The sequence below is a fragment of the Schistocerca piceifrons genome, chromosome 1 (assembly GCF_021461385.2).
Source record: "Schistocerca piceifrons isolate TAMUIC-IGC-003096 chromosome 1, iqSchPice1.1, whole genome shotgun sequence".
NCBI classification, from domain to species: Eukaryota; Metazoa; Arthropoda; class Insecta; order Orthoptera; family Acrididae; genus Schistocerca; species Schistocerca piceifrons.
In genome coordinates this window covers 686,556,751-686,577,871 of record NC_060138.1, presented here as the reverse complement: position 1 = coordinate 686,577,871, position 21,121 = coordinate 686,556,751, and the positions used below count along the sequence as shown (strand labels likewise).

The following is a 21,121-nucleotide window of genomic DNA, read 5'->3' as shown; positions in this document are numbered from 1 at the left end:
CATTAAATTACTAAGAATATTCTTAACAGATTCTTGAAGACCTTCACGTGTATGACCACCAATCATAATGTTGGTGACATCTGCAAAAAATGGTGTGAAAGCAGTGTAGCTTTATACATTGAGGTAGGTCATTTATAAATATGAAGAATTGTAAAGGACCAAGAATGAACCCTTGGGGCACTCCATATTTAATGGTTCTCGAATTAGATTAAGCCAGGTCACTATGGATCTCATCACTACTATTTATTACTACTCTCTGCTTTCTACCTTTGAAGTATGATTCTAACCACTTATTTGCTATACCACTTATTCCTAACAGGTCTGCTTTCTATAACATGATTTGGTGGTTTGCAGTGTCAAAGGCTTTTGACAAGCCACAATATAATCTCATTGTTACCATTTTGTCATTAAGTGAATCCAGAGTTTAATTTGTGAAAGCAAAAATTGCTTGTTCGGTTTACAGACGCTTTTGGAAAACAAACTGATTTTTCCTCAGAATGTTATATTTATCTAGAAGCTTCAAAATTCTCATATACATAAGCTTTTCTAGAAGAATTGAAAAAGCAGTTAAAAGAGAAACTGATCTGTGATTTGTGACTTCAGTTTTGTCACCTTTCTTGAAAAGGAGTTTTACAACAGCATATTTGAGTCTGTCAGGCACAGTTCCTTGTTGCAAGGATACATTGAAAATGTGGCTAAGTGCATCACTAATAGGAGCACAGTTCTGTTTCAGTAAATTATTACAGATATTATCTACCTCAGTGGAATACATATTATTAAGAGAGATGATTGTTCTTTTACTATCAGATGCTGCGACAGGTCTGATATGAGTTTTACCTATATGTTTGAGTATAGTCTTTTGCATAAGACTCAGAACTCCATGAACAGAACCCTTACAGCCTGTCTGTTATGAAACAGACAAGAAGTGGTTGTTGAAAATGTTGGTTATGTTTTCAGGATTGTGTACTAGATTTCCTTCATCTTTAATTTTGAGTTCTTCAAAATTTCTTATGGTTTCCTTGTCTCCCTTCCAACATTATTCCAAATAATCTTAATTTTGTTATGAGAGTTATCAATTTCTTGCTTGTAATACAATACTTTTGATTTTTTTATTACTCTCTTTAGTACCTTACAGTATATTTTATAATAGCCAGTTTTCATTGTGTACTTAGACACTCTAACTGCAATGTAAAGTACCCTCTTTCTTTTACATGATTGTTTAATTCCCTTTGTGATCCAGGGTTTGTTCGGTGATGTACCAGTATTGCTTCTAAAAAACGTTTTTAGGAATACCTCTTCAAAGATGGCCGAGAACACATTTATATCAAATTTAGCATTAACCTCCCCTGTATACTGGGATCCAGTCCATCAGGTTGAGTCTGTGTTTAAAGGCTTCCAGTGCAACACTAGTTGTTGACCTAATATATTTCCAGGTGCAGATTAATTTCTTGAGGGGTGTACTGTCATTCAGAGTGAAGAGTTGTCCATCGTGGTCAGAGGGTCCATTCAATGCAAAGGTGACAGTGAAGTTACAGTGCCTACTTAAATCTATAAATATACTATCTATCAAAGTCTGACTCTCAGGTGTGATCCTAGTGGGAAAGTCCACTACTGGAATAAGGTTATTTGAATTCATCAGAAGTTGTTTCTCTAATTTAATGATGTTTTCAGTTAAAAAGTCAACATTAAAATCCCGCAGAATTTTTAGAAAATAAAGTAGATAACAATAATTCTATTCGAACCAAAAAGACCCTAAAGTTAGCTCCAGGTACCCTGTAAATAGCCAATATTATTATTGGGGAGCTATCTACTGTAACTTCTATTGGACAGGCTTCCTATAGTTTTTCTCAACAGTATTTCTGTATATCTATATATCTAAATATGATATGAAAAATGTCTGCTTGTGTCTGTGTATGTGCGGATGGATATGTGTGTGTGTGTGTGCGAGTGTATTCCTGTCCTTTTTTCCCCCTAAGGTAAGTCTTTCCGCTCCCGGGATTGGAATGACTCCTTACCCTCTCCCTTAAAACCAACATCCTTTTGTCTTTCCCTCTCCTTCCCTCTTTCCTGACGAAGCAACCTTCGGTTGCGAAAGCTAGAATTTTGTGTGCATGTATGTGTTTGTTTATGTTTCTATCGTCCTGCCAGCGCTTTCGTATGGTAAGTCACATCATCTTTGTTTTTAAATATATTTTTCCCACGTGGAATGTTTTCCTATTATATTCATATCTCTAAATATGATAATTCAATTCAATTCAATTTATTAGCGTCCTTGTAGTACATCATCGAAATGATATAGGACTTGTCAATAACATTACAATTTAAAATACATATACATGAAAATTTGTAATTGAATTTACATGTCACTTAGACATTACAATTTTAATAGAACTTTTAGAACATTAACATAAAAATACACAAGTAGGATAACAACATACAAAAAAAAAAGGTTACTAATTCTCACATCAAAGATTATTTACATTCTTACATTAACAGTTTCACACTTTCATAGAAACAGCAAGTATTTAAATGTGAGTAATTACACATATTTAGTATGTCAGGGAAATATTAACTGCGCTTTTATTGTCAACGATTCACAAACTCTTCAATACTGTAAAAACTATTGCTTAATAACATGTTTTTTAATTCTCTTTTAAATATGTACAGTTTTGGTATTATTTTTAGTTCTTTGGGGAGAGCACTGTAGAGGATTTTGGGTTGGTATAGTACACTTTTGTGATACATAGCTGTTTTATGAATTTCTCTGTGGAAATCATTCCTATTCCTTGTTTCGTAGTTGTGAAATTCTCTGTTTAATGTAGAAAATTCCTCGTGTTCTTTTAAGAAACATATGCTTTCATATATGTATAAAGATGGTAGTGTCATGATTTTTAATTCTTTGAAAGCTTGCCTACAAGAGTCTCTATATCCTATACCTTTTATTATTCTGACTGCCTTCTTTTGTAGTCTAAATGAGTGTTTTGTTAGACTGATGTTCCCCCAAAACTGTACGCCGTATCTTAATAAACTGTGCATGAATGAGAAATAAACACATAACACTGTTTTAATATTACATGAGCTTTTAAGCATTCTGAGTATATAACATGTTTGACTTAATTTTTTGTTCAATGATATTACATGCTTTTCCCATCTTAAGTGTTCATCAAACCATACTCCCAAGAATTTAGTGTATGATGCTTGTTCAATCTTACACTTACCCAGTTCTACTGTAAGGTTAGTTTTTATTTTATTTGTAATATGTCTGAAGTTGATCCACGTTGTTTTTTTGGCATTCACAATGAGTCTGTTTTCATTAAACCATCTGTCTGCTTCGTCTGTTGCTAATGTGACTTTTTCCTGTAAGTCAGCTTCACTATTTGCTTTAACAAACAAACTTGTATCATCAGCAAACAGTACTGCCTCTGCTTCAGATAGATGACTTGGTAGGTCATTGATAAATATTAAAAACAGTAATGGCCCAAATACAGATCCCTGGGGTACTCCATACAAAACTCTCTCGAATCTTGATGAATATGTCCTATCTGCCTGGCTTATCTCCACCTTCTGATACCTGTCTGACAGATATGATTCAAACCATTTGTGGGCAACTCCACGTATCCCATAGGCATATAACTTCCTAAGCAGTAACTTATGGTCGATGACATCAAAGGCCTTTGATAAGTCTAAAAACAATCCACAATTTAATTCCTTTCTGTTTATGGAATTTAGAACAAGTTGCAAAAAATTGAAGATAGCTGTTTCAGTTGATTTATTTTTATGGAAACCATTTTGCGCATTAACCAATATTCTATTCTTAATAAGAAATTTGTATAGTCTCTGATACATTATCCTTTCTATTATTTTTGAGAAACCTGACAACATTGATAAAGGCCTAAAGTTACTAACATCATATTTATCACCATTCTTGTAAAGTGGCTTTATAGTAGACATTTTAAGTTTTGATGGGAACACCCCTGTCTTAAAAGATTCATTTATAATTTCAGTGAGATGCGAGGCTATGTTTCTTGCACTTTGCTTAATGACTTTGTCAGGAATCCCATCACACCCACATGACATTTTATTTTTTAACTTATTTATAGCATTTAGTACCTCTGAATCAGATACTGGATAAAGGAACATTGTCATGTCATTCATGGGGATTTTTACCTTGCTATTGGAATTGCATTTAGTTTTAATTAAATTTATGGCTATATTTGTGAAATGTTCATTAAATATGTTGGCAATCTGAAGTGGGTCCTTAACAGTTTTACCCCCACTTTTAATGACAAAGCTGTTATCTTTTCTTTTGTGTCTACCTATATTTTTATTTATTACCTCCCAAGTTGACTTCATTTTGTTGTTACCTTTCTCAATATAGGTATCATTATCAAGCTTCTTAGCTGCAATTATTACTTTCTTGTACAGGCTTCTATAACATTTCACATGTGCTTTCAGTACTACATTCTTCCTGGCTGAGTTATTTAACTTTCTGAGAGTGTCTGATGACTTTCTAATCCCCTGTGTAACCCATGTTTTGGTTTTATGTTTAGTTTTGACTCTTTTTATAGGAAAGGCAACATCGAAGCAGTGTTTGTAGCTTTCAAGAAATGAGTCAAACTTTCTGTTGACATCACCACTTGATTCACTACCCCAATTGTTATTTTCCAGAATGTAATTAAAAATTCTTATGCTGTCATCATTTATAAATCTTCTTTCTCTGTAATTGTTATTGATAACAGGGTCCTTGTAAGATGTGACATTTAAACTCAATTTGATACCCTTGTGATCCGAGAAACCAGTGTCAATTACTTCAGTGTTATATTCACACTTGTCCTTGTTTATAAATACTTGATCTATTATAGTTTCAGACATATTTCCGCATCTGGTAACTTCATTTACAGTTGCGATCATATTATGACACAAAAACAGATTGCACAGTTGCTGTTGTTTACTACAATCATTCTTAAAGTTAACATTAAAATCACCAAGAACAATTACATTATGTTTAAGTTCATTCAGCAGTCCCTCAAGGGTTTCCATAAAAATGGCAAAGTTGCCCAGTGGTGATCGGTACAAACACACGATAGTAATTTTTAATTTGGTTAGCTCACATATACTGTATTCAAAATCTTTTTCTATGCATTTTAGTTTACATTTAATTTCTTTTGATTCTACCCCTGTCCTAACATAAATACATGTCCCACCCCCTTTATGGTTGATTCTACAAAATTTGCTAATCATTTCAAAATTTGGAATAATTATGCTAGACGCTTGCATTTCTTTTACCCAGTGCTCACTTATGCATAGTATGTTAATGTCTTTTAGATAGTCAGTTAATAGAACTTCTATTTCAGCTAATTTACTTTCTAGTCCTTGCACATTTTGGTATACAACTGTTAAAGTTTCATGTAGTGGATTTGCTGCACTATTTACCTTTGTACTTTCTTGTTGCTGACACTGTAAAGATTCTGCCTTTTCTTCTTCTTCAAATTGCGAAGGTCCCATAAAAAATAGTCACTACGCACAGCAGCTCTTCTTATCCTGAGGCTCTTCTTTTGAGATGTCTGCAGAGCAGCTGATGAGTTTCTGGATCTAATTGAATGGTTCTTGGCTGTTGGTGTGGTTGCAGTCCTAGTTACAAGTGAGCATGAAGCATCGAGTGTGTCGAATGTGCTGACAGCTGCATCCTTGGAGGTTTCAGGTGCACATGAGTTTACACTAGGTTTGTAGGCTTTCTCATCTGAAGAAATTGTTTCCTCTTCAACTCTGCTGGATGTTCCTGACATTTCTGCTGGTACCCCATATTCTACCACTCCTTCAGATACTGGTACCGGTATGTTAGGTATCTCTCTCATCTTAGACGTTTCCTTGCAAATTTCCATTTGCTCAGTTACTGCTATGGTGAGGATACCAGGCAGTTTGTGTTGATCATTGAAATTATTTATTGTTTTCATAATTTGAGCACAGACATACAGTTGTCCTGCTCTATTTAGGAGATCTCCACTGTTTATGAAATGATGTTTTCTGAAATCTAGCTGGACAAATGTTGAACTTGGGTAGCACTTTGTTATTTTGTGAAGCAGTCTGTTAGTTTTTTTTATTTCTTCGTTAACACGAGATTTCTTAAAAAAATCGTATGGAATGCTGGTTACCATCACATGTACATTTTTGAGCTTTTCGAGCGTCTCTCTTAGCGCTCGTCTTGCTGATAATACATCATTGCAGCGGACGTCTATTCCACCCCCTAGGATTAGAACACAATCATTTTTCTTTATCTTGATACTCAGATTTTCGCAGTTGTTGACGATCTCTTTCAGTGGAGCATCAGGTTTTATTACGCTAGTAACACTGCATCCTGAGTTATATAGGGTTTCTGCCAGTCTTTTTCCGAGACTGTCGGCAAGTATATGTACAGTAAAAGCATTATTTGTTGTGCTTAAGGGGATACGGAATCGGATTTTGGGTTAAAAAATCGAATTTTTTTTTAATTGGCGTATTATATTCTGCCATGTTTCCTCTTTAAAATGACGTATCATACATAGCTCTACTACACTTATAACTATTTTATTTTTATATATTTGTGAGATCGGGTATTGCGCTTTAGTTATACACTTCTCTCGTGGCTGACCATGAACTTTTTGGCAGTACCTTTAAAGTGACATGAATTCAAATATCCCGGTTTCCAGCGACTATTTATACACTAGTTGCCCGAAAATGTTTCTCTCTGGTTTCCTCAAGTTACTCTTTGACTTTGTGGCGGGACTGTTCTGTAAACAGTGTGATATAAGAAAGTAGTTGTTGTTGAGTTATTTCGTATTTAGTGCTTCATTTTTCGCAGTGAAAATGCCTAGAGCTAAAGCAAAAGTATTTAAAAAGCGTGTGAACTGGCAAAAGAAAAGAAATAATGATTCATTAGCAAAGCAAAGCAGTTCATCATCATCACTGTTGGAAAATGTGAATCCACTTATTACTGATTTGCCGAACGAACTTACACCAAATGAAAACAGTGCTTCTCATAAAAAACTAAGAGATTTGGAAGAGAAATATAATTTACTTGATAGAGGGAATGAAGTTTTTGAACTCATTGATACGAATATATTGTGTGAAGCTCTTGAAAACAGTTTGTGCTGCAAAAAATGTCATGGAAACGTTTCTCTGAAAGTAGAATCCCATGTTGGCCTGGCTGCCCAGTTTAATTTAATATGCAGTGTTTGTAAATACAGCTGTAAGTTTCCAAGTTCGGTTTCAGTAACTGTAAATAATGGATACAAGAAAACTGAACTTTATAGTGTAAATATTAGGTTAGTTTATGGATTGCGAGCAATTGGTAAGGGCAAAGCAGCTGGTGATATGCTATGTGGTGTTCTAAATCTTCCAAGTGCACCTTCAAAGTTTGAAGCTTACAATTATGTACTAGGATCTGCAGTTGAAGATGTAGCACAGAAGTCAATGCAGGTTGCCGTGGAACAAGCAGTGGAAGAAAATGACGGCAGTCGTGACCTCACAGTGGCGTTTGATGGCACGTGGCAGAAAAGGGGCCACACCTCCAACAATGGTGTTGTAACAGCAACTAGTGTTGATACTGGCAAGGTTATTGATGTTGCAATAATGTCTAAATACTGTAGGTGCACAGGCAGGCTGAAAAATGAACACAGTGATGACTGTATTGCTAATTATTATGGTAGTAGTGGTGGCATGGAGGTTGCTGGGGTGAAGAAAATTTTTCATCGCTCTTCACAGTGGTATAATGTTCGCTATGTCAAATATCTGGGAGATGGTGACTCTAAAGCATTCAAAGAAGTTTTGGAAAGCAAACCATATGGGAACAGTGTAAATATAAGCAAACTTGAATGTATAGGACATGTGCAGAAGAGAATGGGTGCCAGGCTGAGAAGGTTAAAATCAGTTATGAAAGGGAAAAAACTAGATGATGGGAAAACCTTGGATGGCAGAGGAAGATTGACTGATTCCATAATAGACCACATTCAGAACTGCTATGGCCTTGCAATCAGGCAAAATACAGGCAATCTTGAAGAAATGAGGAGAGCTATATGGGCTTTATATTTCCACACCGCATCCACGGATGAGCATCCACTACATGGTTTGTGCCCCAAAGGTGAAAACAGCTGGTGTAAATACAATAGGGGACTAACAACAGGAGAGAAATACATTCACCACCACAGTCTACCATCAGCCATCATGGCAGAAATAAAGCCCATTTTCAGAGATCTGGCTGACAGAAGTCTTCTGATGAAATGTCTTCACGGAAAAACGCAGAACCCCAACGAGTGCTTGAATAGTGTGATATGGCATCGTCTCCCAAAAACAGTGTTTGTCGGAATTAATACACTACATTTTGGTGTGTATGATGCTGTGGCAACCTTCAATCTTGGAAATATAACTAAATGCCAGGTCCTTCAAAAGTTGGGTATGTGTGTTGGTTCCCGTACGGTACGTGCTATGTTCTTTTTAGATCAGCACAGACTAAGGCATGCTGATAATATAATCAAGACATTAGTGAAAAAAGCAAGACAGGTGCAGAGGGGTGCCAAAAGAAGACTTGAAGATGATTATGAAGACTGTGAAGGGGGTATTAGCTACGGATCAGGAATGTTTTAATCTTCTTTCTCCGTTTCCCGTAAGTTTACTTTTTACTTCATCTAGGAACATTATCTCAGGTACTGGTCAACCTAGAAGTCTGAAATTTTTATGACGTAGTGACATAGGTCCCTATTACATACTGAAACAACGATTTTTTAATTACTTGATTTACAAAAGACTTAGGGGTGATAGTCTAGTAAAAAGCGATGGAAAAAATTTACTTAAAAATAAATGTACAATATCTCTGTAAGAAAATACTTTGACAATAAACTGTTGTTTCAGTATTGTTGTAACATATGAATGCACATACAGTAAAATTTTTACCTCTCTGTCTCCAGTAGTTTGTGAGAAAATGTTCCCTATAGTAGGCATATATTAACATTGCGGGGATAGGTGATTCCGTATCCCCTTAAGTCTTCCGAAGTTTTGCAGTCTATTATACGATCTTCTTTCTTTTCACAGTCTCTATGTATTATATTATTAACAGATTTTAACGTTTTGAGCACATTATAGGCTGAGTTGTTAAGTTTTCGCTCGAGGTTTCTGTTAACAGTTGCTTGTATGTTAGGTGTAACGAACTTTTCGGAGGCTTGTTTACTTTCAGTTCTCACGACACTTACTGCTTCCACTCTCTCTCCGCAAGATTTTATCTCATCACATATTTCCCGAGCATTGTATCTGTTTTGTACAGGGATCTTTTTAGTTGCTTTTAGTTCGTATTTTTTTAAATTTTCGCTCGTTTTTGGAAGAATAGATGTGCTGTAGATTTCGGAGTTTGTGATAAGTGATGATACTCCATTCAATTCACATTCACGAAGCTTTGCTTTTAGGACTTTTATTGTTTTTTTAGCACTTTGCAATTCATACAACACACTTTGTAACACATTAATTTCACGTCCGGTAGCGTAAGCGACTAACATGGCGTTAAATCCGTTACAACTTCCCTGATCACATTCACATGAAAACACAGTTTTTGCATTAATGAATCTCACACATGCAGAATGTATCCATACTTGTGATTCTAAGCAAAGTCTGAAACCATTTTGCACATTTGAATTACAGATTACACACACGATTACTTTAGAATTACTGTTTTCTTGAGAGAAACTATCACACAATGCTGTTACTGACGCCATCTTATTCGAACAAAAATATTTAGATCACCTCTTTCCTTTTTGTCCCTAGAGTAGTAGCTTGCAGTGTTGTAGGTAGAATCTAAATGTACTAAGTTAATGCCATTTGTGACATGATGTTCTGTAAAGCATAATATTTAAGCATTGTTTATACAATTTCTGTCATTTATATTAACTGATAGCTGATGTATTAACTGATCTGCTTTGCTGCTAAGTCCCCTAATACTTTGATGAATGATATACAGGTTAGACTTGTTTCTAGAGGGTCACTTATCTTGGATGCTTCTTGTTCTTTGTATCTGCAGTTAAAAATTCTTTCAGACACAATAGACACAATAGTTTCCATCTGCTTAGTGTTCCTTGTTGATTCTGCTTGGCTGTTGTGTTTACTTCTATTGCCACTGGTACCTCTTTTTCTTCTGCTGGTGATGTTATGCCTAAAACATTCTTTGTTTATTTGTTGAGTGTGGCTTGATCTTCCTGGTGAAGACCAAGTGGTGAAGTTATTTTTGGAGCTTGCAAAATTTGTGCTTCATTCACCTCCATCCTTATTGGCTTGGACCATTTCAAAATTTGCATCTGTTTTACTATTTTACTGTTACTTTCTGGCCTACTGGGTTTAAACCACTCCATAATTGATGGCTTTACTGTTTGCTGCTCGCCAAAAATACTTTGTGATTAGCATTCGATTGCCACTTGCCCTGGGTCCTTCATTGACCCATAAAATTCAAGTAAATAATTTATCAGCAAGTAGCTCCTTTCCTGATGCATTTGAGCTGTATAGAACCTTCATTCCAAAATGTTTATGTCTATAACATCAACATTCTGGAAATGAGTTCATATTTCCATGAAACTCCTGTTGCGACTCTAATTTTGCAGTTCACACATGACCAACTTGGTAAATCATGATGTAGTGAGACATTCACGAGAACATTTGTATTGTACAGACCGTCTGTATACTCCTTCCATCTTTCAACTTCCCCATTTCTGCTTAGGACTGGTTTTCCATCTGAGCTGCTTCTCTTTTTTCCAAAGGTCCCTTTAATTTTCCTTTAGGTGGTATTTGTCTTTCCCCTAGTGAAATATGCATGTATTCCCTTTCACCTACTTCTTTTGCTGCCTATTCATATTTTCTCCTTTCATCAGTTAAATTCAATATCTCCTGTGTTATCCCTGGATTTATACTAGGCTTTGTGCTTTTACCTATTTGATCCTCTGCTGCCTTCATTATTTTATCTCATAAAGATCTCATCTTCTACTGTATTCCTTTCTATTGTTCTTGTCAACAGTTGCCTAATATTCTCTCTGAAACTCTCCTCAACTGCTGGTTCTTTCACCTTATCCAGGTCCCATCTCCTTAATTTCATCCTTTTTTGTAATTTCTTCAGTTTTAATCTTCAGTTCACAAACATTAAATTGTGGTCAGAGTCCATGTCTGCCCCTGAAAATGTCTTAAAATTTAAAATCTTATTCTGAAATCTCTCTCTTACGATTTTATAATCAATCTGAAACCTTCCAGTGTTTCCATGTCTCTGTAATAGTAATAGAAAAGTAATATTGAATAATTTTATGTGTATTGCAGACACAAATACCTGGGAAGCAGCAAATTTAAATGTTTGTTGTGTAGAGATCAATGTAATTTTTCTTGTGAGTGCTTCACTTGTGTTTACCTATCATGTATCTGGGAAGTTGCCATTTTTAATGTTGTGTTTGTAATTTAGAGTATTTCTTTTATGAGTGACTTAATTTTTGTGTAATTTTGTCTGAAGATAATGCTTTACAAATTGTATGCATGCACGTAACACAGGAGATGTTCCTTGAAGAATCAAGTTGAATTTTGGTATAGATCACTGGAGAAATGTAAATGGAGAGGAGCCATTCAAATTGAGTGTTTTCAAAAGTGATCAAGATCGTGGCCCTTGTGAGAATAACATTGCAGGTAAAACTGAATGAGGAAATGACATGTCACACTGGAGAGCCTTTGAGAGCAACACAAAAATGACATATGAGAGATAGTGGCCAACAACTACCGAGAGGTTGAGAATGAAGTGTGGGCTATTAAGGGAAAACAGAGGAAGAGACAAGGGATGTGCATGAGAAGTGAGATAGCCTTGGTTTTGAATATAATAAGGGTGTTACTTTTTGAGAGGAGAGAAGTGAAGCACAATTTGATTTTCACAACATGGCAACTGTAGCTAAATTTGCAGATGTAAAATAGTGGCAGTCTGATAAGATTGAGATTGATTGTTAATTGTTGTAAGGCAGCTTCCCATTTTTGTTGTTACATTATACAATGTAATAGAATTAACAGTAGAAATTTTGTATGTTAAATTTATTTTCCACACAACTATCTTTAAATACCCTGTGAGGTAATAAATACATCAATGTAGAGAGTCAATAATAACCTCTTTTAGAAAATATGCAACTCATTGTAGTAAGTAGAAAAAATCATATATTATTTCAATGATCTCAAGAAACATTAAGTATATTTTTGGTTGTCCTTTTCCATGTTTCATTGTTCTTTATGTGTGAGAATTTTATTCTTTGTGTTTCTTGATTAGTCAAGTTGATGGTACCAGTTATGCTGGAATTCATTTTCTAAACTGAAGGAGAATACTTTCAAACAGGCATATTTTCATACAAAGTTGTTTTATTCTCAGTTGACTGTGGTAATGTGCATGAGAGTCGCAAAAGCTGGTATTTTTGTTGATGTATTGAATAGTTCTACTGAATTCTTTTACTACAAAATGTCTAATATTTCACTACACTGCCAATATGCATTTTATAAAAAGCATTGTCCACAAATGATTTCAGTGCACCTCTAGTGACAATAACATTATTTTGGTACTTTTTAAGATTTAATTTTGGAATGAACTATTACAAGTAATGCTTATGTTCACTTTAGATCATATGTTGAATCCTGATGATAAACTTCATCTCCCTTGCAGGAAGTGGGTTCTTTTGAAAGCAGACTGAAACATTGTTCTTGTAATCATTTGTCTTTATTTTGTTTCATGGCTCTCTTTTCAATTTCCCTTGCTTTACAAATTTCATTTCAGTATTTTTCACTTTTATAAAAAAAATACATAAGAACTTAAGCACTGAATACTAAAGACAAAAAATGATTACTGAAGACTGAGATATGCTGACAGACTGAGACAGCAAACTCAATTAAACTTACAGGAACTGCTGCTGGCCCTTTTTTCACTTCTGTGCACATTCTAAAATTTGATTCCAGAAGCTGCAAGAACAAAAACTTCTAGGATCATCAAAACTTGTCCAGTCAAAAATGAATTACAAAAACCATACACATATTTTGTAACTACAATTTAAATGCTACCAAAGGACAGTTTTTATTCTTTAAATTAAAATTTATGATGAAAATCTCAAAAACTGAAAGGTTTGTTAACATTATTATTTTTAATTATATTTCTTTGAATAAAATGTGTTCAACAGAACTAATTTCTTAGTTAGACTCACCAGATATGTCAGCTTAATTAAATACAGAACAATAAAATCCAGTTGGAACCTTATAAATAAAACTTCCACAATTTTGGAGAACTACATGTTCCTGAGTAAGTGCCTTTCAGAATTTACCACAGAATATGGTAAAGGAGTGAGCATTTGGATGTGCAGAACAAGAATTCTGTCTGTGATATCTCCTGTAGCTCATGTCACATGATTTTGGGACAGCACATTTTAGCCCATATGGCACATAGCATATTTTGAGTATTCTTACTTTGTTGCTTCAGAACTACTGTGAAACATTGTATACACAATTTACAGACATCTTAACAACACCAGGAACTGAAGCTGGCTTAAAGATATGAAGAGCAATGGTATTGTGCTTTTATACCATAGTTTGTAGCTCAGATTCCCCTTTATATATGTTTCTTCAGTAATGGGCTAAGAAGTGACAGCCAACCAATTTTTTTTTTTTTTTTTTTTACCTTTTCTGTTGCACTTATTCATATTGTGAACACTGTAGATGGCACTGAAGTGTCACAAAAAACAATGTATTTCGAACTATGAAATTGTTATAGTGAATATGGAAACTGATTTGCACCACCAACTTGTCCATTATTATTTTCTGTTTTTCCTCATTTACCCTTCTGCTTTTTATAGACATGTAAATTATCTATGACATTTTTTCTCCATCTCATCATAAAAGTGAAACCATACACTGTGCACCAAATAAATAAATAAATATATAATATCAGTGCTCGAATTTTGGAGTAATAAAGAAGTGACAGCTTACAATATCTTTTTTAGGTTTTATATTGCAATGATTCATATTGTCAAATCTGTTCTAATTAAATATTCTTCAATGACGTTACATTGGAAATTGTCTGACGCAGTAATATTTAGATACACACAAGGGCTTGAGAACCTGCTTAAATTATAAGAAAGTAAACAGCTTGTCGTGTATAAATTTTATCTGCATGTGAACATAGCACCAATATGTGAACACTCACTGACAGTTTACTCAAATTGATCTAGCACTTGTCTCATAAACACATGGCCTTAAAATTGCAGAAATTATTGCTACAATGCAAGACTTTATAATACCAAGGCTTGATATTTTTCAACATGTAAAGTGCCTCATATCAATATGGCATTTGGTTATCACTCATTAGCCAGAACATTATGACCACCTACCCAATAGCTGGTGTGTCCACCTTTGGCATGAATAACAATGGCAACACATCATGGCATAGAACCAATGAGGCCTTGGTCCGTCACCAGAGGGAACTGGCACCATATCTGCACCCACGTATTGTGTGGAATGGGGTAAATTCTGTGGAATGGTTTCGATGAGCTCTGATGTCATGTTCAATCACATTCCAGATGTGTTCAATTGAGTTGAGATGTGGTGAACTGAGAGGCAGGGGGAGGGGAGGGATGGGGGGCAGCACATCAATTGGATCTCCCACCATGTTCCTTGAACCACTCCATCATACTCCTGGCCTTGCGATATGGTGCATTTCCTTGTTGAAAAATGTGACTGCCGTTGGGAAACATGATCATCATGAAGGGGTGTATGTGAACTGCAACCAGTGTATACTCCTTGACCATAATAGTGCCTTGCATGAGCTCCCCTCAACCCATGGGTGCCCACGTGAATGTTCCCCATAGCATAAAGAGCTGTCCTTAGCTCATCTCTGTAGCTCATCTATGTCCCGCAGTACAAGTGCCAAAGAACTGTTCCCCTGGAAGATGATGGATTCACAACCTCCCATCAGCATGGTGAAGAATGTACCAGGATTCATCAGGGTATGAAACACACTGCCACTGCGTCAATGGCCACATGCTCATTTCAGTCCTAGTTGCCAAAGTAGTGTTGTTAATATTGGTACTTGAATGAGCTGTCAGCTGTGTAGACCCATTGCTAAGAGTGTTTGGTGTACTGTGTGTTCAGACACACTTGTACTCTGCCCAGCATAAAAGTCTGATGTTAGATCCATCACAGTTCACTGCCTGTCCTGTTTTACCAGTCTGCCCAGCCTACAACATTTGACATCTGCAGTGAGGTGTGGACCCCCGGCCCCACTATGGCTGGAAGTGGTTTCACATTGGTCCACCATGTGTTGAAGACATTCACTACAGCACTCCCACCAAGTTGTGGAGTTTCTGAAATGCTCATGCCTAGACTCAGGGCCATCACAATCTGCCATTGGTCAAACTCTTATAGATCTCATGCCTTCCCCATTTGACACACAGGCAGCATACTCACTGATACTACATGCACTGTGCATGAGTCTGGCTAGCAACCATTCCTCGCCAGGCGACATTGCTATTGCCTGGATGGATTTATATCAATAGTAGATTGGTGGTCATAATATTCTGGCTGATTAGTGTACATTTGTTGTACATACCTATGAAAAGTAGCTGGCCCTTCTTTCATATAATTCTCTTTACATCTGCAGCAACAACAGTACTGCATTATAGCTGTTACTTAAATTCAAACATGTAAAAGCATATATTAAACAAGATGAATACATGTAATATTCAGCTTTTGCTATTACTATAAATTGTAGACAATCAGCATCATTCCAGGATGCTCACTGATACTATATGCACTATGCATGAGTCTGACTAACAATCATTCCTCGCAAGGTGACATTGCAATTGCCTGGAGGGGTTTATATCAATAGTCTGCCTTGATGTTGAAAAAGTGCGCAGTACACTATACTCACTCCATAGGTATACATTCCCTATGGAATGTACAAAGAAAAATTATGAAGGGGCTTACTAATTGTATCAATGTCCCTATACCAAAAGAAATGACGGGATGAGGAACATTTTGTGGAATTTAATATACTTAAATATTGTACAAAATAATAACCAAAAGAAATATTCTTGTTAATAGCTGTGTATTTTAAACCAATGGTTTCTTGATTTCATTACATCTATTTTGTCACTATATGCTAGATAAAACAAAATAGGCCTTTCTAATATTGCAACAATTGTAACACATGCCAAATAAGCGAGACTGTTTTGGTGCAAATGGTCATTTTTATCTGCCTCATTTACATAGATGACATGACAGATCATGAAGTACCAGTATCAAATGTGTAAAAGTTTAACTGTTAGGAAATAGTTTCACATTTCTTTCATATGCTCCAGTTTCTCAAGCATGAAATCAAAATCATAGTAATACAAAAATGTTATATAAATCTGGAATCATCATATTCTTCCATGTAATTTGTGTAATGTCCCTGTTCCTTCTACTTCATCATTCAAACAATTTTCTCATCATTAATTCTATAACTGTTCCTGCCAATGTCAAAACTTTTTATCTAGTTAACTGCACTAACCCTGCCAGAATCACTTGTTTAGTAATCCCACAGTTATTCTCTGGTTAGGCGTTATTACCTGTTTATACAATGCATTTCCATCACTGTTCCAAGAACAGAACTTTAGCGGCTGCTAACCAGGGACTGTACAACTGGCCCCGAGTAGTGTAGCGACCTAGCAAAAATTTTCTGTCAAAATTTCATTTTCTTGGATACAATGAGAAGATTAATACTTAATCTTTCTTACTTGTTAGTCATTTATTTCCATTCTAATAGCCTGGATCCACAGATTTCACTAATAAGTGTAACAATGCTGATCATTCACACACGCAATCAGCCACATAAATAAACAGTATTGGCATTCACCCATTTGGGTTTATTCTACTCTGCTCATATAGCCCCATCCCTTTTAGTCTGCAGGAAAAATTTTTTGAATTTCTAGATGTGACAGGAAGTCCCTTGGTGGAGACATCATGTACACTATGCACACATTCAAAAATCAACTTATGTTCCTTTCAGATATCAACTTAGAATGTGTTCAATAATCAACAATCGATAGACCAATGTACACTGGACGCTAGGTGCTTTCTGAAACAAGGCATTTTCTTCAAGAATATGAATTTGGCATTCCTTAAAATTGCTGCCTGGAGCAGATACCCCAGTTTCCCCCCCTCCCCTCCCCCCTTCCCCAAGATACAGGACTGTTGTTCAGTAAAACTGAAGAACAGTCCCTTATGAAAGTAGCAGTTTCCCCATTTAGTTGTATTACATTAAATTTAGCTTGAGGGAGCACAAAGTGGTATAATGATAATGAATTATTACTTTAGTTTTTAGGCAATGATTCATTTTAAAGTGCTCCACAATTCATTTCACATCACTGAATGTCCTCCTCCATAAATAAATCTATGAAACACATTTGTCAAATGAATGAATGAAAGGAAAGTGGTATGTGTGGAGAACATGTCCACTGATTCACTTATAGGATTCTGTGTGGCTAAAGTGGCCATTGTAAATGAACTAAATTAAAATTTTGTTAGTACACAATCTAGAAATTTCGATTTATTATTTTAATTTCTGTTTTTGTTCTTTTCCAGTTGGTCTGGCAGTTGCAGTGCCCACAATAGGGCCATTCATGTCTCTTATTGGTGCTCTTTGCATGTCTGTACTTGGTATCATGGTACCAGCACTTATTGAAGTTGTTACATTCTGGGATAGTGGACTTGGACGTTTTAATTGGCTACTTTGGAAAAATTTGTTGGTGTGTGTATTTGGATTAATGGCACTTATGTTTGGTACCTATACCAGCATAGAAGAAATTATTCTGGTGTATTCAAGTGATGAGAAATTAAGGATTCTCCAAAACTGAAGAATGACTTCAACCACTTCAGAGATGAAGATAAGACATAATTCAAATGTTACATGCATCTGCAGAATATATATTGCAGTTTTTGGCATGAGTGATATCCAATGAAACTAAAAGGATTTTACTTTTTTTTTTTAACTTGTGCAGTTTATGTCAAACATCAGTGATTGGTGTAAATGCAGTTTTGGAGCAGTACCAAAATTGCTATTCATTGATTTAATAAATAAGAAGAAAGGAGGACTAAGCACATAATAAGGGTGCTTGTGCATGAGATGCATTATTATTGAAATAAATGTAATAGTTGTCTATTTTTAAATGAAGTGATTTAAATGCAAAAGGATTTTTAATATCTCAAGTCTAGCTTATTTTAATAGGCACAATTTTATAGTAATATACTGTTATGTTTTTAAAGAAAACACAGTTAAAATATTAATTTTTTTAGCTGTTACACAAACATTCTCTTATCATACTACGTTTTGGTAAGAATCTAGAATATGAGTGTGCCATTAGATAAAGTGTTCCCCAGAGCAGTAGTGTCAGGGATTGTTATGAATGTGCAACTTCTGGTTCTAAGTGACCACTAAGAAACCAACAGACAGATGTGTTTCATAGCAGTGTATTTTATAATTGTTCCAAAACATAACTACAGTTCATACAATATATTCAGCAGAAAGAGTGGTTTTAATCCTAAAAGCTTTTAACTTCTGCTCAGCATAGAAGACATTGTTCAGGTGTATACAAGTGATGAGAAATTAAAGATTCTCCAAAACTGAAGAATGACTTCAACCACTTCAGAGATGGGTTAAGCATACAGAGTATGCAGCAACATGTAAGTCTGAGGTGCACTTTCACAAACAGAGAGAAAAATCTTGTACCTATACAGGTGAAAAATACTTGACTTATAACAGAAATCTTGGACGTATACTTTTCTGCTCCAAAGCTATATGGGAAATGGTTCTGGGATTATTGCACATTTAATAAATTATTTATTACCTCAGTTTGTTTATCAGTTCAGTATATATTTTTGTGAACTGCCACATATAACCTCTAAAATCTAACATGGTCTTTTGGGACCTGATGGGTCATGGTCTGGAGGTTGAAATACTTAGAAGGACTTGGGGGCTACCCTGTGGAAAGTTCTTCAGGAATGAATGAGACCTCAGGGCCTTATCTCACAATCCGGTGTGAGTTCGGTTGTGCTGTCTCTGATAGTGTTCAAGAAAACTGAGTAAGTATGAGGTATTCATATTTGTTCTCCAAGATCACGAAATACTGAAACTACATAGTTATCATTTCCAAGCTTGAAGTCTTCAGATATACAACACTAGTTTGTTTTCACTACAACAAAACTGTAGGTCCTCAGTACATAATTTCTCATTTATTGTGGGCTTTTATACTCGTATTTACAGTTTCTCTGTCCAAGTCATTTTATTTGCTAATATTGTTCTAACGACCCAGTTACATGTTTTTACAAAGTTCTAACATATTTGAGCCTTATAAAGTACAATTTAGAATATGGGCTTAGTATTCACATATCGTTAAATTAATATTTCAAGTATATATATATATATATATATATATAAAAAACAAAGATGAGGTGACTTACCGAACAAAAGCGCTGGCAGGTCGATAGACACACAAACAAACACAAACATACACACAAAATTCAAGCTTTCGCAACAAACTGTTGCCTCATCAGGAAAGAGGGAAGGAGAGGGGAAGACGAAAGGAAGTGGGTTTTAAGGGAGAGGGTAAGGAGTCATTCCGCTCCCGGGATTGGAATGACTCCTTACCCTCTCCCTTAAAACCCACTTCCTTTCGTCTTCCCCTCTCCTTCCCTCTTTCCTGATGAGGCAACAGTTTGTTGCGAAAGCTTGAATTTTGTGTGTATGTTTGTGTTTGTTTGTGTGTCTATCGACCTGCCAGCGCTTTTGTTCGGTAAGTCACCTCATCTTTGTTTTTATATATAATTTTTCCCACGTGGAATGTTTCCTTCCATTATATATATATATAAAAAAACAAAGATGAGGTGACTTACCGAACAAAAGCGCTGGCAGGTCGATAGACACACAAACAAACACAAACATACACACAAAATTCAAGCTTTCGCAACAGACTGTTGCCTCATCAGGAAAGAGGGAAGGAAAGGGGAAGACGAAAGGAAGTGGGGTTTAAGGGAGAGGGTAAGGAGTCATTCCAATCCCGGGAGCAGAAAGACTTACCTTAGGGGGAAAAAAGGACAGGTATACACTCGCACACACGCACATATCCATCCACACATACAGACACAAGCAGACAGAAAATATGTCTGCTTGTGTCTGTATGTGTGGATGGATATGTGCGTGTGTGCGAGTGTATACCTGTCCTTTTTTCCCCCTAAGGTAAGTCTTTCCGCTCCCGGGATTGGAATGACTCCTTACCCTCTCCTTTAAAACCCACTTCCTTTCGTCTTCCCCTCTCCTTCCCTCTTTCCTGATGAGGCAACAGTTTGTTGCGAAAGCTTGAATTTTGTGTGTATGTTTGTGTTTGTTTGTGTGTCTATCGACCTGCCAGCGCTTTTGTTCGGTAAGTCACCTCATCTTTGTTTTTATATATAATTTTTCCCACGTGGAATGTTTCCTTCCATTATTTTGATATATATATATATATATATATATATATGGTTATAATAGAGGGAAACATTCCACGTAGGAAAAATATATTTAAAAACAAAGATGATGTGACCTGCCAGCACTTTCATTTGGTAAGTCACATCATCTTTGTTTTTAAATATATAATTATATATAATATTAATTTAATGATATGTGAATACTAAGCCCATATTCTAAATTGTACTCTATAAGGCTCAAATATGTTAGAACTTTGTAAAAACATGTAACTGGGTCGTTAGAACAATATTAGCAAATAAATATATGGTTATAATAGAGGGAAACATTCCACATAGGAAAAATATATCTAAAAACAAAGATGATGTGACTTACCAAATGAAAGTGCTGGCAGGTCGACAGACACACAAACAAACACAACCACACATATATATATATATCTAAAAACAAAGATGATGTGACTTATCAAATGAAAGTGCTGGCAGGTCGACAGACACACAAACAAACACAAACATACACACAAAATTCAAGCTTTCGCAACAAACTGTTGCCTCATCAGGAAAGAGGGAAGGAGAGGCAAAGACGAAAGGATGTGGGTTTTAAGGGAGAGGGTAAGGAGTC

General features: G+C 35.6%; 1 protein-coding gene across 1 annotated transcript in view; it reads left to right on the top strand.

Annotated features, from left to right (window-relative positions):
• LOC124766441 (proton-coupled amino acid transporter-like protein pathetic) overlaps window positions 1–18,149 on the top strand; it is a 169,738-nt gene extending 151,589 nt beyond the window's left edge. Inside the window, exon 7 of the mRNA XM_047249144.1 lies at window positions 17,626–18,149. Within this exon, the coding sequence (XP_047105100.1) occupies window positions 17,626–17,897 (272 nt within the window). The 3' untranslated portion in view covers window positions 17,898–18,149. The remainder of the gene's footprint in view (window positions 1–17,625) is intronic.
• The last annotated feature ends 2,972 nt before the right edge of the window (window positions 18,150–21,121 follow it).